At 33.4% G+C, this 20,458-nt stretch overlaps 2 protein-coding genes across 7 annotated transcripts in view; one reads left to right on the top strand and one right to left on the bottom strand.

Moving 5' to 3' along the window:
- LOC146995278 (uncharacterized) overlaps nucleotides 1-20,458 on the bottom strand; it is a 474,485-nt gene that overhangs the window by 333,726 nt on the left and 120,301 nt on the right. For all 3 annotated transcript variants that reach the window (XR_015042920.1, XM_085823162.1, XM_085823161.1), the window contains exon 3: nucleotides 19,892-19,954. Coding sequence is in view for 2 of the 3 variants with exons in the window: in XM_085823162.1 (XP_085679288.1) it covers nucleotides 19,892-19,954 (63 nt within the window). In the remaining variant the exon portion in view is untranslated. The remainder of the gene's footprint in view (nucleotides 1-19,891; nucleotides 19,955-20,458) is intronic.
- Nucleotides 1-20,458, top strand: part of LOC146995279 (uncharacterized) — a 58,590-nt gene that overhangs the window by 11,240 nt on the left and 26,892 nt on the right. For 2 of the 4 annotated variants that reach the window (XR_015042919.1, XM_085823158.1), the window contains exon 2: nucleotides 1,421-1,609. The gene's annotated coding sequence lies outside the window, so the exon portion shown is untranslated. Of the gene's footprint in view, nucleotides 1-1,420; nucleotides 1,610-11,764; nucleotides 12,439-20,458 lie in introns of those variants that run through there. The other 2 variants (XR_015042918.1, XM_085823159.1) reach the window with 2 other exon arrangements.

Below are 20,458 nucleotides of genomic sequence, written 5' to 3'. Positions count from 1 at the left end.
TTATACAAAGGCACTTCCATTTCTTGTGTAAATATAAAAACAAAGATGCATACATGTATATGTTTTTAATTATATTATTTTGATTGACTCTCTGTACTATATATATATATAGGAATTTAATTCAGCCGGAGACGAAAATGAAATGTGTTCCGCTACTTAAATTTATTGTTCAATTATTTCTTATTCATTTATTTTTTATTTTATCTCTATTCATGACGTATATATCGGTGTGGGTTTTTGTTAGTGTGGACTTTTATCAGCGTGCCCTTCTATCTATGTGGGCTTTTATCTGTGTGGGCTTTCATCGGTGTGGGTATTAGTCGCGTGGGCAATTATCCCAGTGGGGTCATTTCTGTGGGCTTTTGTCGTGTGCACTTTCGTCCTTTTGTCTGGTCACCGCATGGACTTTATGTATTTCCTTCACAATGCATTTTGCTGTGAAATGACAAACATTGTACAGTTAATAATTAAAAATAAAAGTATGTTTTGACTAACAAAACTAAAGAAAGGAATATTTATACATGATTAATAAAAATTAATTATTCATGTAATATTATATCTAGAGTAAGGTACCATCCTTATACTCATTATTGGAATTGTCGTATATTGATACTTTGATACCCCCCTTAATTTGTTTAAAAATTTGAAATTAGATTCCATTTACTCAAAAACCAGTATTATATTTATTTGTTCCATTTGCTTAGTTACACTTAAGTGCTTAAAGTTCTAGTCATTGTACAAGGCATATATAATAAATATGTTTTTCTCCTATCTAAAATATCTATTTGTAAAATATCTTTTGAAGTAAATCTTTTAATTATAATAATGATTAATCTTTTATGTGGTAAGATTATGTAAATTATGTATGGATATTAGATTTAAGTGACTGAAATTTAAAAATTTCAATGGGAAAGTGGTGTTTACTTGGAATATTCCCATGATTCTCGAGTTACCTGGAGTCTTGTTAGACAACAATGCTGCATAAATGTACTAGACCGTTTGGCAGATGAAGCTACTATGTATTTTTCTGCATTGCATGGAAAATAGAGGTGTGTTCTTATACCTGTTACCCATCATCTGGCTCGTAAGTATGAATAAAATATTAAGATACTTATTTATTGATCTATTATTTATTGAAAAATATTTTTATGATATAAATCCAGATGTATTGCATAGTTACAAGAACTATCTATTAGTTTTCATGTTAGTTCTAAGCTTTATTGTAAATTTTATTTTTTTACTTTGAAAAAGAATAATTGTGATGAAATATTATATTCTGGACGATTATATATCTCTAAACCACAGAATTTCTAGCAGCAATTTGCCATCAGTGTCAACATTAAAAAATCATTATACTGAATAATTCACCTTATAGCTGTAAACTGCTAATATTTTGATACAATTGGACATATTATTTTAGGATATGTCTCTTAATCTTCTCTTAACTCGTTCCATACTCAAATCATCCCCTTAGAAGCTAAGATTGAGAATACTCGTCTCCTCAAGCAACAATTGGATGCTGTACGAGTCGCATCGGACATGGACCAGCATACACCTCTTACGGCAAAAGCAAACTGTGATACATTGAAAGTACTGGAGCCCCTTAAGGGTAAGTGTGTTTTTAAATATCTCAGTATGCTAAAAAAACCCTTAGATAGCCTTGCTAATGCTTTTAATGATAATTTTAAGTTAAATATAAAAAGAAAACAACATGAAATCTCGGATAATTCAAACGCTAATTCTAACCACGAGGATGGTAAGCCTATAAGGCATACATACGTATAGTATATTTTTCAGTTGCAATACCTTATTACCACTGAGAATTTTTTGCGATTCCCAGGACGCCATAATACAGTCAAAAAGTCATTAATTCAGACACCCATAATCCGGAATGATCTATAATCCGGACCTCAAAGCTACAAACTTTCTGCGCATGCGTCGCGTTTACGTGTGCTCGTAAGACCTTTACGGCTGTGACTTTGCCTGTGCACATGCGCATAATACGTTTACGCATGCGCGTTTAACGTATAACGGACGGTATAAGCTGAGCTAAAATTATCTAATTCAGTTAATGTTGCAGATTGCGTTGTTCCTTAATCTTCGAATTGGATCAGGCTTATTATTTTTTGCAGACTGTTAGAGCAATTTTATAAAAGTAAGCTTGAACTTTCGATTATGTCAAACAGAATTTCCGATATATATTTACTAATATGTACAGGATCTACAAAGCAAAAGTATGTTTCGAAGTCCATTAAACAAAAAGTGGAATTGCTGCAAAAAATGGAAAAAGGCATATCCTTTGTTTCTTAACCATTCCGAAATCTGTTTATCAATTTCATGCTGCTCTGCGGGGGGGACATCGCAGCGCGCAATGAACTGGAAGATGATTTGTCAGCACTATCCTTATCTTCAGGGCAAATGTTTTTATTTTATTCGGCTTATAATTCCTTACTAAATGTAGTATTTCATCTCGATGTATTCCGTCTTTGATATGATTTAAATCAAATTCCTTGTCATTATAAATATCACAAGTACACATCAAATAGTTTTCTGGTTGCAATTTTCTAATTTCGACTATGCTTAATGTATGCTTTACGCATGTGCTTGTTGAAAGAAATGTTTAATAAAGTAAACAAATAAATATTAAGCTTTTTTTTTGTAAATTTTGATACCCTTTAGATCATAATTGTTCTTTATTTCATAAATAACGGTTTCATATTTTTAATTGTATAATTTCTGCATGCCATCTTACCAGATTTAAACTGATGATCTATAATCCGGAATCGCCAAAGTCCCGACGAGTCCGGATTAACTACTTTTGACTGTATTTACAAAAATTCTGTGGAACCCAATAAGTACTGCGCAAATCCGACACATGCGTGAGTGAAACTGTCAATTTTTTCTTTTGAACACTTGCAGTTTTAGGTCACTACATTTAATTTCTAATTTTAAGACATAGAACAATGTGAACATTTTAAATAAGTAACAGATGAAATGACAGCGTCACGTGCAAAGCAAGAAAAATGAATGTTTCTATTATAAAATGAAGGCGTCGAAACGGATTCATTTTTTTTTCTTTGTCTGTATTGCCATATCTATTTTAAGATGTATTGTATTATGTAAAAATATTTGGTAATTGTAAAAGTATTATAATAAATTAAAGAAATATCAAAACTGCTAAAATTCTAGGCAACCCCCTGCTGCAAGTCCAGCGACTCCAGTTTAAGAAACCCTGGTATAGACAGACAACCCGGCGAAATTACGCCCTAATTGAGATACAGACATAAAACTTATATCAAAATGATGGGGCATGCATTTGCAGTTGAAAGCAGCAAAACGCATCAAAATGGATCATTAACTTTCGAGTCATGTGATTTTGATGCGGCTTGCTGCTTTCAAAAGCATTTTCCTACAACTTGCATTCTATTTGAGATGCAGATATAAAATTTGTGGAGCATGAAATTGCTATTGAATGCAGGAAACCGCATCAAAATCGGACAATCGGTTCCCGTGTAAAACAGATTTTAAAAAACTGTAATTCTTAGAGATGCATCAAATTTCATTGCCATGAAAAATATATTTCGTCCTCTGGACCCTGAAAACGATACTAATTATGTCCAGAATGCAGTTAACACTGTAAATCAACGAAGCACTTCAAGTCAAAATTTACCTACACCACCACAACCAAAAGTTGTTCCTCCAGTCAAAAATTCTACAATGATATAACCAGGGCAAACAAGTCCACAATACCAATTTTAAATCATATCAAATCCGAAGAACACAGGAAAAGGCCTAAAACCATCCTCAGAGACATACAATAAAGGTTTTTGATAAACGTTTAATTACTGTAAAGGCCCTTATTTTTGCAGGCCGTAATTTTCACAAAAATGAATATATCGGTGATTTTGCGAGTTGAAAATTTCACGAATTTTATATGAACAGAACAGAAAGTTGAAAAATTTTAAAAGTACTTAAGTAAAGTTGGGGGAAAAAAAAAAGTATTTCGCAAAGCTTTGATTTTTGCGATTACGACGGGCTCACGAAAATAAGGGCCTTTACACCAGTTTAAAAAAGACCCAAAAAACTAATTAATTATTCTTTAACTAATTATTGTAATATACCTAATTGCCTAGCTTAGCACCAAAAATTGGGAAAAATTAAAATTTTTATTCCTATCGGATCACTAATTAATATTGAAGCAGGCTTAATTTAATTTTTCCATCATGTCCTCTACCCCCTCATTCACTCAGCCATCCCTTTAAATTAGTATGGATTGAAGACAAGAAAGAATTTCAACCAATCACAAAAATGCTGGTGGAAAAAATTGAAATAAGTGAGAGATGGAGCGCTTAACGAGGATCCTTAAGCGCTCCATCTCTCACTTTGTAATCACAGTTCAACAGCTTTCGGCCATGAAGGCGGTAGCTATCATAATCATACCACACACTCTACAACCAATCACGTTCGTCTCGATCTAGTTACTCAACCGTAAACCACAGAAGGATTTTTCGCCGATTTAATGGCTATATCCAAACTAAACAATAAAATTATCATAGGTAGAGACTTTAACTCACACCACAAAAATCGGAACTGCAGAAATGATAATTCAAATGGTCACATTGTTAATCAATTTGCCTCAACGGCCAACTTTACTGTTGTAGCTCCCTCCTACCCAACATGCTATAGATCTGCAAGCATTATTGAAATTTTCCTGCTAAAAAATATTTATCAACCATCAAAGATAGAAAGATTACGTGAACTATTCTCTGATTATAACCCTGTTTTAATGGAGGTGAATATCAGTAGCTATAGTACATCACACAAAAGAGCCTTTATTATGAACTGGGTAGCTCTAAACAACACTCAGTACCCGTTACCCGCGATACACAGTGAAGACGAGTTAGACGCAGTTATCGAAGATTTTACTAGCACACTTAACCGTGCTCTGAAAAATAGCAAGGCGGTCCCGTTAACTGGTAGGGCCAGAGATCCTGCTATTAGAGAACTTTTAGCTAACAGAAAGAGAGCTAGAAAAATATGGCAGAGGACCAGATGCCCAGAAGTTAAGAGAATTTTAAATCGGCTGAATCAGGAAGTCAGTACACGCACAAAACAAATGGTCTAGATATTTAGAATCACTCTCTACTGATGATCATGTATATGGAAAGCTGCTTCTAGATATAATAGATGCTACACAAATATTCTGCCCCTTAATGGCCCCTCTGGGATCACATACACAGAAACTGAGAAAGCTGAGTCACTAGCTGATCACTACGCTACTCAGTTTTACATTAACATCTCACACCCAGACACAGAACGCACAGTTAGTTACACTAACAATTTATACTTTTCATAACCAAAAACAGACAACATCCGTCTTGCTAAACCTTCGGAAGTTAACACCGCCACCTCCATACCTGTCCCTTTCAATGATGTTCGATCGATTATTGCGGCTTCCCCGCTCTCTCCAGATGAGTTTGCGATGAGAATCGCTACTCAGACTGAATCTGCTCTCATCTGTAAAGAGTACTCGTCCCCATTCATTGTCTCTCCAATTCCGGTGTTCCCGGCACCACAGAGAACGCCTTCTCCGATGGGCAGGCGTTAGAGGTACACACCGTACAGGGCGTCGTGCAAACAGACCACCACCCTGCAGTCTTCTGGCCACGGTAAAACGCGATATCTGTCGTCCAGTCGCCTGCGTCGTGTGTCTAGCGATTTCTCCCGCTGTCTGCCGCCTGTTTCTTCTGGCCTGTAAGGCAATATACCGGTCATCTGCAGGTGTGGTTCCTCGTGAACGACCACTACTAAACCCCCGGATAGCTGTTCCTGTAGTTTTAAATTGTCTCCAAAGTCGTGAAACGATGCTGTGAGCAATTCCGATCTCTGCAGCCACACTTGTCACACGGCGGCCTTCCTCCAACTTCCCAATGACCTCGGGTAAAAGCATCCAGATGTCATCTAACAGATTGATTATTCGCCATTTCTCGCCGAGGCAGCAACTCAGTGTGATTTTAACTGCTATACGGTGTGCAATCTCTTTGCCAGAAATACTGATCTTTCACCGACAACATGCTTTATACAACTCAGACACTCCCCCATTATGTCTACCTGCATATCTGCGCAAGTGCTACCGTAGATCACCTTACTTAATCTCGGGATTGGTCTTTCTGTCCGCTCTGCCTCTTCGTTCAGCTGATATGCTAATTTTTCGACTTTGTCCTTAATTTTTGCACACCAGTGTATTTCACGTGCTATACACAGGATAAGGTACAACCCAGGAACCTGGAAATGATGTGTGTCTTTGTACCCTTCTAAAGGAGTATGGATTGAAAACAGCCTAGGCCTTCCCCGTAGCACACTGTAAATCACACTTCACCCAATAGGATTACTCCTCTGCCAGCCAACAGAAGTTCAACAAGCTCCCGCCTACCACCTGACTACTGAACCATTCAGCCTTGAATACTCGAGGAGAGGGGGAAGAAAAAAGAAGGAAAGGTCTTTTTCTTCTCTCTCCGCCCCCGATTGCCTCTGCTGCTCACACTCCAACTAGCTCTAGGTTTTAACTTCAAAACTCATCATCTTATATTTGCTGCAAACTCTGCCATTACTACTGATTATAATGTCACAATTGCTTTCATTTCATTTCACTGCCATAACTGCTCTTCGAATTTTTATTTTTACGAACTTCAGCAACATTATTTCTTTAACATTCGTAAAAGTATTAACTTACTACACTGGGATAAGGCTATGCCCAGGAACCCACTACAACTGAACATTAGTTCATCGAGGAAGGGCATACTCTAAATGAAGCTGCAGATGTCCAAATAAAAAAGGAAAAGAAAACCTATTCGCAATAAATTGTTTCAACAAAGGAAACGATTGTGTGATTTTAGATGACAGTCGGAGAGTATTAGTATCAAATATTTTATTTCATCATACCACCAACAAATATTTTCTTTTGTTTCAGAAGCCCATCAAAAACTTACATGACAGCAAATGCAAATCTAGTATAAATAACGTTTATGTTGCTAAAATAAATTCTGATTTCCAAAGATGGCCTGTTTCTCGCATTGTTGGTAAATCATGGTTGATGGGCATTAAGAATGGTCTTTCCTCTAATTCACTGGACACACACAAATTAGCAGCACGTTGGTGTTAATTCTTTTTAATTCTGTATTAAAATATACAACTTTAAACTTAGTTGACATATGCGGCATTTGAAGTGCAAATAATAAAAATTTTTCTTAAATACTATGCTTTGTTGCTTATCTTTTAGAAATTTAAAGACCTGGAATTCTGCAATTCTGAGTAAAAAATGAAAATAAAAAACAATTAACACCAACAAAAACTTGTGGTAACATGACAGACAAATTATTACAAATACTACAAAAGATCATGCCTTTTCATTTTATTTAACCATATGTTAAAGCAGTATTCTTTATTAGACCTGGAAAAGTTAGAAACAGGAATATATTTTACTACAAAAACTACACGACAATTTTGAAATTAGAAGCTTTTCTGTATGAATTCCACTCTAAAACAATGCAAGTGCAGTCTTGACGATAAGAAAGTCAAATTTATTGAAATTTAAATTTGTATTTCCATTTTAATTTTCATTTTCCTAAAAACATTTGTCAACTTTGCAGGATTTCATCTTCAAGTATATATGTACAGACATTTAAAGTTCTGATGTATTAACATCTCGTGGAAATACACCTATCCCTCGATTTATACAGTACTTACCTGTTTTACATGATTTCAGTTTTACACAGTTTAAAAATTAACAGATTTCAAAAACTTAGTAAAATAGTATTTGCTGCATAAATGCAAATACATACATTTGAAGTCATTTTTTAATCTCATTTCTTTGGTAACACTGGTGGCAACAACAAGGATGGGGATTCCCCATGTTAGGGGAATCTCAATAGTATGTATATGTATTTCATAACAGTAAAATTTTAAATTATATGGTTCACGCGAACTAATGCAGTATCAGTATTTTAGCAGCAAGGATTACATCATTTTTATCTACATATCTGAATGTTTACTAGCAAGTTTTCAACATTTATAGTTTTTGTGGCATTTTTCATAATTTATGTAAATTTTTTAAAGTATTATAATGCCAAAACGATTTTTAAAAAAAAATCAAAAATGAAATTAGAAGCAAAAATTAAAATATTAGATCATCTATGTAATAGAGAAGGAGTAACAAATGTTGCTAAATTTTACTCCATGAATGAAGCCACAATAAGGACAATTAAAAACAAAATGAAGACTCTACTAGAAAAAGAATTAGATATGGGTAGAAGACGAAAATTTAAAATGGATTCCAATTGATACTGATGCTATTAGAAACAAGGCTTTAAAAATTTATAAAGCACTTAAGAATCGGTCACTATCGACTTTGTCAGATGAAAAAAAGGTATCTTTTTCCACAAGTCATGGTTGGTTTGAGAGATTTAATAATATTTAAACAAAGGCATTCTTTACATAATCTAAGATTGAAAGGAGAAAGTGCAGCTGCTGATTCGAATGTAACAACAATATCCAGCAAAATTTGCTGAAATCAATTGCCACGATCTCCTACATTTCTGATCAGATCTTCAATGCTGACGTGTCTACGTTGTTCTGAAAAAAAAAAAAAAAATACAGTCAAAAGTCGTTAATCCGGACTCGTCGGGACTTCGGCGATTCCGGATTATCGATTTTTCCGGATTATAGATCATCAGTTTAAATCTCGTAAGATGGCATGCAGAAATTCTAAAATTAAAAATATGAAACCGTAATTTATGAAATAAAGAACAATTATGATCTAAAGGGTATCAAAATTTACAGAAAAAAAAGCTTAATATTTATTTGTTTACTTTATTAAACATTTCTTTCAATGTAAGTTGTTTAAGTTGCTTCATTTTATGTGATACTAATACTTTCTCTTTAATTCTATAAACAGACATAATTTCTTTTCAGTTAAAAAGTTCTGCTGTTCAAGTCCCGTTAATTGCTGTGCCGAGAATACCGACTAACTGGTCAATGGAAATTTTTTCGTTTTCACTAACCTCTCTGTCACATTCTTCATGTCTTTATCCATTTTTTTCAGCAATTTCACTTTTTGTTTGTTGGACATTGAAACATACTTTCGTTTTGTAGATCCTTTGGAAGTTCCAGCATCGGAAATTCTATTTGACATAATCGAAAGTTCAAGTTTACTTTTATAAAATTGCTCTTACAGTCTGCAAAAAATAATAAGCGGGATCCTATTCAAAGATTAAGGAACAATGCAATCATTAACATTAACTGAAATAGATAATTAGATAATTTTAGCCTACACCGTCCGTTATACATTAAACGCGCAGGCGAAAACGTATTCTGCGCTTGCTCACACGCATATGCGTAGTAGTCAAGTTCTTACGCGCTCGCGTAAAACGCTTGTGCGCATGTGCTAACGCGGCACATGTGCAGAAAGTTTTTAGCTTTGAGGTCCGGATTATAGGTGTCCGAATTAACGACTTTTGACTGTACCTTGCAAATCAGCTAGTGGTCATAAGGTAGTGAAAAGTCATACAATTTTTTTCTGTTGCAATGCTTCAGGCAATTATATAATGAAACCATTGGTTATTAACAAATCAAAAACACCATGTTCATTTAAAGGAACAAATATAAATAACCTTCCCTTTTATTGGATGCCTAACAGGAAAGCACGGGTCACTGCCATAAGGTTCAATGAATGATTTCTTACCATGTTTGTCCCAGATGTCAAAAATTATTTAGGTAAAAAAGGATTGCCTTTTAAGACTCTTCTTTTAATAGATAATGCACCTGGTCATCTTCAAAATTTACAACACAAAAAAGTAGAAATAGTCTTTTTGCCCAAAAAATACAACTTCTTTATTACAGCCATTGAATCAAGTAATATTTTCTGGCTTTTACAACATTGTGTATATCAAACAAACCTTTAGGTATATTTTAGAAAAAATGGAGAATAATGAATCTTACTCTTATGGATGCTTGGAAGAAATTTACAATCTTAGATTGTGTTGGACTGTCATATACTCAGATTAAACAATCAATGCTCAACGCATGCTGGAAAGCAATACGCTGGATGTTGCTAAAGATGAGAATGATAGATTACCATTAGAGTGTGAATATTCTCAGATCACTAAATTGGCTCAAACTGTAGTAGGAGAAGGTTTTGAGGATTTAGCTCAAGCATATATTAAAGGAATAATGGTTGATGAAGAACTAAATGAGGATGAGTTAGTTAACATGATTCATGAAACAAATAAACATGATGAAGACCAATCTGAACCAGCTGCATTCACAGCTAAAGTCATCAGTGTAGGACTTGAATTGGGAAGAAAATTAGGTAATCATTTTTTACAATATGACACAAATGTCGAATGAAATCTCCGATTCCAAGGGGAGCTTAGTAAGTGTTTAAATCTATATACGGATGTTTAAAAAGATTTAGGGGGACAAAAAAACAACAGGCAATTGTTAATTATGGATTTCATCATGAAGTCTAGTCGATGTGAGATCTCCCCTAATTTATCATCTATTGAAGCAGAATCGTATCACGAATACTCAAGTGATGAAAGAGACATCATACCAATCAAGAAGAAAAAACTAATAATTCATGAAAGTGATGTCAGTCCAAAATCAACTCTAAATATGAGAATATTTGTAGAAATTTCCTGTTCTTTCAATTCGAGCCACAATTTTTCATAAATGCTACATACTTTCATTACATTATCAGGTTGCATACTTCTGATGTCTGTGTAATTTATTTAATTGATGATGTAATTTATTTAATTGATAACTAAATATACTCGATTATGTTTTCACAAGGCTTGCTAATGTTTTTTTAAATAACACGAAAATAATCATGCAATGCAATAAAAATAGAACATCACTTTCCTGCCTCAGAATATACTACTAATAACAGGTTGTTTAAAGAGCAAAATATACAAAATTTAAATTAAATAATTATTTCCTTTTACTCAGTTGAATATACATTTAATTCATAAACATGTATATGCAGATAAAATTAGCTATGTCAATAAAGTTCTGCAAAGAATAATGAACGTGATCCTATTAGTTAAGTGTTGCAACTTTATTTCATATGAAATATTTTCTATATAGTCATTCCTTAAAAGTAGTCTCTGAATAATTAAACCAATTAAATTTGTTTCTAAATGTACTTGGGTTAATTGATAAAAGCAAGGCTTTTTTTTAAATGGCAAGCTGATTTTTAATTGATTTCATACTTAGATACATCATTATACATACATTAATAAAATAAATAAAATTCTAATTATGTTAGGGCAGTTTCCATTTTGCTGGTGTTTACTAAAGAAAATTTTACAGATAGCATTTTTAACAAAAACGCTGTTTATGATCATTTAAGATTTAAAAATAAATAAATAAATAAATAAAGAGAGAGAGAGAGATTATTTTGTAAGTATTCATCAAGAATATTTCTTCCAATTTATGTTTTCGAAGAAACGCCTTTATTACACCAAAGTAAAAAAAAATTATCCCTCTACCAAAACTTAAATCTGTATCGATTAAAAAAGAACAGTAATGCGTATTTAATAAGAACACAGGAATAAATTGTATTAAAACTCAAATCTATTTGTAAATTGTTCTTCTCTAAACTTATGCTTTGAACCTGAAATATTTTGAATGAAATAGTGCTTTTTTATTTATTTTAAGACTTGATCTATTTTAAATTTACCTAAAATACCTAAAATAATTATTTTAGCTTTTCAAGAGTTTCTTTTACATTGCTGAATTTGATGAAGGTGTACAAACGGTGCCAAATTCTTGGTTTTGGGCTGATATGGATAAATGACATATGTAATATGAAAAAATGAATCAAACTGAACAAAATGATTGCATCACATCAAGCCCCAGATTATTGAGAACTTTGGCAATTTCACCGGGTTCTCTAAATTTTTGCATCGACAAGTATGATATTTTCTATAATTATGTGTTCTTGTTGCTCATTTTTCTCACTGTATAATTTAGAAAGCTGAATAGAACATGGAAAATGCTGTTATGAATGACATCAGTACCAAAATATTTTTAAAATATAGTAACATCTCCATTTTTAGTACTTTTATCCATAAATTATTAGTACGAGTTGGTAGTTTGGTTTTTGAATCTTAACATTATTTTAATTACCAGACTAGTTGTTTAAAAATAGGAATGCATGTATTAAAAAATTCAAAAATTAACAATCATATCAGGATATAATATATATTTGCTTTAACATTTAACTGCATTTTTTTTATACAAATTTGATGCTCTCAAAATCTATTCGGTCACCTTAATTTTGCAGTGGAAAAATAATGAAATAGTATAATCCTACAATTCGAAACCATAAAAATTCTATTTGATTTATTTATTGAATAAATTGTTGCAAAATATCTGAAATTTGCAGAATTTTATAAAATAATGTAGCCATGACTGTTAATTTAATTTTACATCAAATATTTCGATAATTATACATGAGCAAATAAATGCTGCTAGAACATTTAGATGTTTAATCTAACATTAAACGATTATTTAATTCATTCTTTTTGCTTTATGTTAAATTATTGTTTATGAGTGATAACGGAAATTTAAAATTTTCAGTGAAAAAGGCATAGAAAAGTTAAAGTTGGCTATGAAGTTTTCAGACATCGAAAAGTGCAGAATTTGGTGCGGAAACAACAACAAAAAAAAAAAAAAAAAAAAAACACCAGCGATTTAAATTCTCTGATTCTTCAGATGAGTAAAAAAAGTAAACAAGTAAAAAACAGTAAAAAAGTACTATAGTAAAAAAGCTAGCAGAGCTGTGCTTGCCATTGCTACCAGAGTGCACACAAGGAAAATATTTTCAACCAGAATTTTCTGCATCTGTTTTAGCTAGTCCTCACTGCAAATCTGAGGACTAATACTCCAAAAGCAGGCTCATCAGAAAGACCCAATAAAGGTTTCGTACTGTTGCATTCCTGTACAGGTTCATGCAATTTGGAGTGATTAACGATGACACTTAATAAACACACAATGTATTTGCCAGTATTATTCAGGACATCTCCAAAAACATGTTTACAGTCGTCCAAAAACTGCGACAAGCACATTGAAACAATCAGCAACAGAGCCTTTAGGCTATAACAGTGAAGACAGCTTCACAGCAAAGTGCTAGAGTACAGCTCCCGACTAGGTTCAGTCTTCTCAGAATTCGACGTACTGTCGAGATTCTCGACGCTACAACTCGCGATGCACTCCACAATAAGCATTAGAATACAGCTTCTGACTCAGTTCAATCGTTCTTGGAGCTCAACACACTCCAAGATAAGACTCGATGATGCACTAACTCGCGATACATTAAGAGACTCTCTCTACGCACTCCCCAATCAACTCAATACTAGACTGAAAATCAACTCGATAGACTCGAGATACTACTGCTACTCCGCATACAGGCAGGGTTTATATAGCTTTTAGCATGCATTCGAGAACATTCTAAATCAAACCAGTAAGAACTCGTTCTAAATGGTTCTCCATCTGTCTACGGCATATTGCCAATTTCGCTGAAAGATGTTGCCAAATGGGTGATTTCTCGCCAAATCTAGCAAATCCTAAACCTGCTTTGTGGGAAATCTATCTTACCGCAGCTGGAAATTTTTTAACAGTAACTTTCTGAATTTGCCAATAGTCAATTTTTTAAAAGTGTTCTGTTTTCAGGTTTTTAGAATAATTATGGAATAAAGACACAATAACACGCCGAATAAATACTAATTCAGAAGTCAAACAACAAAAATCAGCGTTATATTTACAAAATTTTCACAGTAAACAGTCACTGTGAAAATTTTGTAAATATAACGCTGATTTTTGTTGTTTGACTTCTGAATTAAATATGTAATACCCTGACCTTTTCTCTTCCGCAGAACTTCAACATCTAATCTTAAAAAATTTAAATTCTTTATCAAGTAGATTACAAATATTGCAAGAAAAGGTGGAGTTGCTGAAAACTCCTAACTGTGCAATCAACCGAAAAATTCAGAATTAAATATATTCCAATTAAAAACTGAATTAGAACTTCAATTTTTAGAGAGAATGTTTCTCAACAACATAGCTCCTGTGGTATTATAAAATAATATTTTACATTAATCCTAATAGTTTTTTTTTTTATTTTATTTTGTTTACTTTTTGCACACATTTTCATTTTATAAAGTAATTTCTGTTACGTTTTTGCTTAAATGAAATTTTCTATTTCAGTATTATCTTATTTTCTTTACATAAAAACTAACTGCATAAAATGTACTAAAATACAAATATGGAACTCAAAGCAATGAAAACGTTATGATTTTATAAATAAGTTTCCATTACATTTGCATTTTATTTTGAGGAAAGTTAGATTTCTTGAGTGTTCTGTGAAGTTGAAATAATTTTCTTAAATGATAGAATAAGAAATCTTGTTGGTTATGCATTTATAGATTAAAGTCAATTTTTATTTATATATTTATTTATTTAGGTCAATGAATTGAAACATATTAATGTTAAAGGAGACTAACGTAAACATATTAATAGTAATCGTAACAAATATTTTGAAGTGATGTCGGACACGCTAGCCGAAGAGTACAGTTGGGTAAGTGAAAAAAAAAGGGGGGCATTTAAATCCCTGAAGTTATCATAGGTTATTTTACATAAGTCAACATTTATAAATATATTTTTATGTACATCATCATTTACAAAATATCTTGATAATTTACATTACGTATAATATGAAATCTGCCAAATTAAGTCACACCCAGCACCCGTAGCTCTCAGCCTGAGTCAAATCTTAATTATTCAAAAAATCGAATAAAATAAGACCAGACTTCCATGAATAGTGCATAGTGCTACTAAATGCATATGTGACCATCCCAGAAGAAATAAAGCAGGTAGATATTAGCATCTGGAAAGATATCCCAATGCATGAAGGAAGAGTAATATATTTAGTGTATGAACCTGTTATGTCAAGAAGACTTTAAATGAATTAGAAGACAACATAAAATAGCAGTTTTATCTGATCGCAAATGTTTAAAATGTTATTTAAAATGTCTAACTTTTTTTTATTCTTAAAATGATGTTTAATCCTCATTTGTTCTGCTATTTAATTTTTATGATGTATTGTTACTTAGTTTGTTATCTATCCATTTGTCAGTAATTGAGCTGAATTAAGTAAAGCTTTGTTCTTTTACATTATATTTTACCGCTCGATCAGGCCGACTGCCGTACCAAAGCACTCGGGTTCGAATCTCGAAAAAGGTTCGGGGGTTGTAAATGCATAGTGTCTGTGCATCATGGGGGCACCCAAAATATGCTGCAAGCCGAAAAGTTCTTTCAAGAAGCTGATCGTAGGGAAAGAGAACTTGAAAATCCTTGGACTTGTCCTCCGTGTGATAGTTGCATCGCAAAAATGTTATGGTTTTTAATTAATTGACTTTCTGTTTAAATATGCAGTAATTATAATTAAAAATTCACAAGTAAATTTTCCATTTAATGTATTTTTTAGAGATAGTGCAAACTCATCTCCCTGCAACAATTGAAAAGAAAGGTGCTACTATAACAGTTAATCTCAAAAAGGTTGGTGGGTGGTAAATGTATAGTGTCTGTGCAGCATGGGGGCACCCAAAATATGCTGCAACAAAGTTGCTACTACACTCATGTCCATAAATTAAGGATAATTCGGAGTCACGCGGAAATCGAACTCTAAAATATACTAAAATATCACCTGTAACATCACTACACACATCTTCAAGAATCATATGCAAATTTTAGGAAGTAACCAGATGACACCGATGGTACTTCACAATGACGAGAATGTAAGAAAGTGATATATAACGAATACAGGCAAAGAAGTAAAACTGTTCGCAGGCACTTTATAAGCATTTCAGTGCAATAACCAAATAGTTCGCAGGGGCTTTATAAGCATTTCAGTGCAATAACCGACAAAGGACGCATTTGGATGATTTTTTACGTGGTAGAATTATCGGCCGTCTGGAATGTGGGCGTACCCAACTGGAAGTATCAGACAAACTTGGAATTGCCCAGAGTGTCATCTCCAGCCTTTGGCAACGATTCCCAGATGATGGTAATGTGAGTAGACGTTACAGCACAGGTCGCCCCAGAGTTACAGCGCCGAATAAGGACCGGTATTTGGCAGTTACTGCCAAAACAAACAGGTGGAGCACAGCCTGAGACCTGCCTCGTCAGCTCTCTTCAGCCACTGGTACGACAATTTCAAGGCAGACCGTGTACAGACGCTTAGGGCAGATTGGTTTATATGTTCGTAGACCTGTCAGATGCGTTCCACTTACTGCAACTCACTGTCGCCTGCGGTTAGCCTGGAGTAGAGAGCATGCACTGTGGACACCGCAACAGTGGGCTTGTGTGATGTTTTCCGACGAGTCCAGGTTTAGCTTGCAGTCTGATTCTCGCCGGACTTTCATATGGAGAGCTCCAGGTATTCGTTACCACCAAGAAAGCATCATTGAACGACACCGTCACGGTGGTGTAGGAGTGCTCGTTTGGGGTGGAATTATTCTGGGTTCCAGAACTGACCTTCATGTTCAAATTGGAATCATGACAAGCCATATCTATCGGGACGTCATTCTGGAACAACATGTACATTTGTTTCGGGGTGCCATGGGCACACAATTTGTTTATGGATGACAACGCCAGTCCTCACCGTGCAAATATCGTAAGCGAATGCCTTCAATCGGAGGATATCACCCGTACAGACTGGCCAGCATTCTCACCAGACTTGAACCAGTAGAACACGTGTGGGACATGCTTGGCCGACGAGTTGCAGCCCGTCAACCTCCTTCTACATGTCTAGCGGAACTTCGGAGTGCATTGCTTTTTGAGTGATGTAATATCCCCCAAGATCAGATCGATAATTTGATACTCAGATGCCTAGGCGTTGTACGGACTGTATTGCATCGTCTGGGAGACATACAATGTATTAACAATCAAACCAACCATGTAATATTGGTTTTTTGTAAATAAGTTTTTTTTTTTTGGTAATTTGCTCCAGGGAGAAAAAATAATCGCCAATTTTTTTAATAATATCAAACATATAGCATCTGTTTTTGCTCTTTACCTTTTGTTTAATAAATAAGCTTTACAAATAAGTCAAATTTGTTTTGCTTCTAACTTTTCCTTTGCCTGATTTTGCATTATCCTTAATTTATGGACATGAGTGTATAACAGCGAGTACTTTTGTGTACAGAAGCTGTCTTGAAAGCTTAGAATCTAAAATTTTAAGTTTGTATTTGTTTTTACTGAATTGTAAGTATTATAAATTCATATGTTTGGAAGCGTCCGAGTTTCAAAAATAATAAAAGTATAAATGATAAATAATAAAGCTTCAAAATAGTAAATCAAACAATCATCAAAATGTTTAGTACCTATTTAAAAATTTGGAGCTTTCTTTCAATTTTAAAGTAATTTAAAATTTAATAAATAGCTTTAAAACTCTTGCCAGTCACTGCTCATCTCAATGCATATAATAGCATTATAATTTTTTATAATAATAATGCATATTTTGTTTAATTTCATGAGGCTGAAGGAGACATTGTAAACTTATATTATGAATACGAGTCATATTTTGTAAAATTCGATGAAAGGCCATTCGAAAAACATGTATACATTGACAGAATTGCCGATATAAATAAAATATGTTATTAACAATATTAACTTCTTATTAATTAAGAAAAGGCTGCATTAAATATATTAAAAGGATCTTTTAAAATTTTTGCAGGAAATGAATTTAAGTTTCTCTTAAGTGAATGGATATTTTTATATCTTTATTACCATATTTGCAGGCGCATAAGGCACATCCCCCTTTTTTTATACACATTTCATTATAATGAATTTACAGTATTTTAAATATAAATACAAAGTAATACTTTATACCCACAATTCATCTGGGGAAGAGCTTTTAATTTTCTTCATCAAAACCTAAACACTCATCACCATAGCTAAATGAAAAGTCACTTGAAACCTCTCCTAAATCAGCATTCGAGTCCTCATACAACAGATTGTCCTCTGTACCATCCAGTGTATTAATAATGCCACACTTCATACATGATTTAACCTCTGCCTCTGTTTTCACAGCATCCCAAGATGCTTTGACCCATTCACAAACTTTCCAAATGTTAGGCCTTCCCCTTCTTCTTGATGGTGTAACCTCAAAATTTGAAGCCTGCATCCAGCTTGCATGCTTTGTTACAGCAATTTCAACATTGTTTTTGAACCATAATTTGCCAACAAACTTAAGAAACACCAAACAGTTGAAATTTCCCACACTTAAAAGTCGTTCGCAAAAATTGCAGTTTTCATGCCAGATGCACATTTACTAAGCTCTCCGTAACTGTAATATTCCCACACATCGCAAGGAAACAAGAAAAAAATCACATAACTCCAAAAAAAGAGGAAATTTCCAGAAATTAATGCAATCAAAAACTGAGTATCGACATACAAGATGCACCTCCTTTTTTTCCCGACTTATTTTCAAAGAAAAAAAGTGCGTCTTATACACTAGAAAATTTGCTATTTAAAATTTCTTACATTTATTGGAAAACAAATTGTTTTATATGCTTAATTTCATTCACATAACTATGCTCACTGTAGTTATTGGCTATACTAAATATTTGAATGAAGAAATGTAAGTTTTATTTGCACAAAAACTATTAGCATATGTTTTATAGCAATACACGCAAGTACACAAAAGTGATACACAAAAACTATGAGCATATAGTTTTATAGCAATTTATGAGAGCCAAGTTTTACATAAAAATGTAAATGAATCATAAACGCATCTGTTATATAATTTCAATACAATGAGATATAACAATAATCACTGAGGAAATCTGATATGATTGTGATGACTATATTCAATAATTAAAAAATTCCAAAGATTCCAGTAAGATTTTAATAACTGGAAGAGTAACTTCTTACTGGATCAATAAAACGCTTTTCTGCTGTTATCAGTTTTACTGGAGGAGATGTCTGAAATACTGCTATTGCGACATTATACTGATTAAACTAATGTAACACTGTGCGACACCCACACAGATCTTTAAAGCAGCAATTCTCAACAGGTGGTACACAAGATAAAAAATAGGTGGTAGGCAAAGAAACAAAGTTCAAAAATTCTATGAAGAAAAAAAGAACAATTGTTAGAAAATTCCTGTGATTGCACTTCCACTGAAGATTTCATAAATAACAACTTTTGGCTACACCGAAAAAAAGAATTTAAAGGCATTTCAAATAAAGCTAAATTTTTATTGCCTTTTCGCACAACCTATTTGTGTGAACAAGGATTTTCTTCCATGTTTTATTTGAAAAATAAATACAGAATAAAATTAAAAGTGGATCACACTTAAAGCTAAGTGAAATAAGGCCAGACAAAGAAATTGATCTCTCTTAAACAGGCCCAAATTTTACACTAAATTTAAGTATATAACTTAAATTTTGATAATTAAAATGGTAACCAATTCTTAATTAATATTTTTTATGTGTGCCTATTTAATACAGATAGCCAATAGCTTGTGCAAATGGCAAAACATTTATTTTTTCTATTTATATTGAGAAACTGAATAAGTATTATAAAATGTACAATAATCATACTGGTTGTACTAAGGTTTTTAAATTTTTGTTTAGATGGTATGTGTTAGTCAAAAGGTTGAGAACCGCTGCTTTAAAGCAATTAAATTTATGTCACTTTGTGAAGTTATACAAAAGTCGCAGTGTGACATTAACATCATTATCGCAGCATGACTTTACTACCATACTCAAAGACAAAGAAGCAACAATAACAAAAAAAAGAAGCCAAGAGAAAAAATTGGTATCTTACCTCTCAGCCTCCACATCCACAGGGCTTGTTTGCTCACATCCTCTTCTTGGGCGCTTCGCATTCCTATAATAAACAAAAATAGGTACAATTTTATTACCGAGACCATAATAAACCACAGTGACAGTACATGCATAAAAGCACCAAACTTGGCACACACATCCATTTAAATCATAAATTGACATCACATAAATTTAGATACTTCTAAATGCAAGTGAATTATGACTGCACATAAATTTAGATAGCTCTAAATTTTAATTTACCACTGAAATACTGGTATACTTTTTAAACTTTTTAAAAGTGCATCGAATCTATCTATTTAGAAATTGCCAGAGATGAAAAATTTGCAATAAAATTTTGACAAAGAAAAGGCATCATTCATGATTGTGTGTGATTATGACAAAGCCTCAAGGGCTATCTGCCTGTGCCTTTGTGGAGCACTTTCTAAGGGAAACTGGCTTGTATACACGTTACACATGGGGAAAACCACGAAAACGCCCAGCCCGTTCCTGGGATTCGAACCTCGGACCGACTACCAGCGTTCGGTGACTCCACCGCTCGGCCGCTGGT

Source organism: Stegodyphus dumicola, chromosome 9 (assembly GCF_044657685.1).
Source record: "Stegodyphus dumicola isolate Sdum_Otavi_A_Nest chromosome 9, ASM4465768v1".
In the NCBI taxonomy this organism is placed as follows: Eukaryota; Metazoa; Arthropoda; class Arachnida; order Araneae; family Eresidae; genus Stegodyphus; species Stegodyphus dumicola.
The sequence above is the reverse complement of the archived record's forward strand: the minus strand, read 5'-3'. Positions and strand labels throughout refer to the sequence as shown.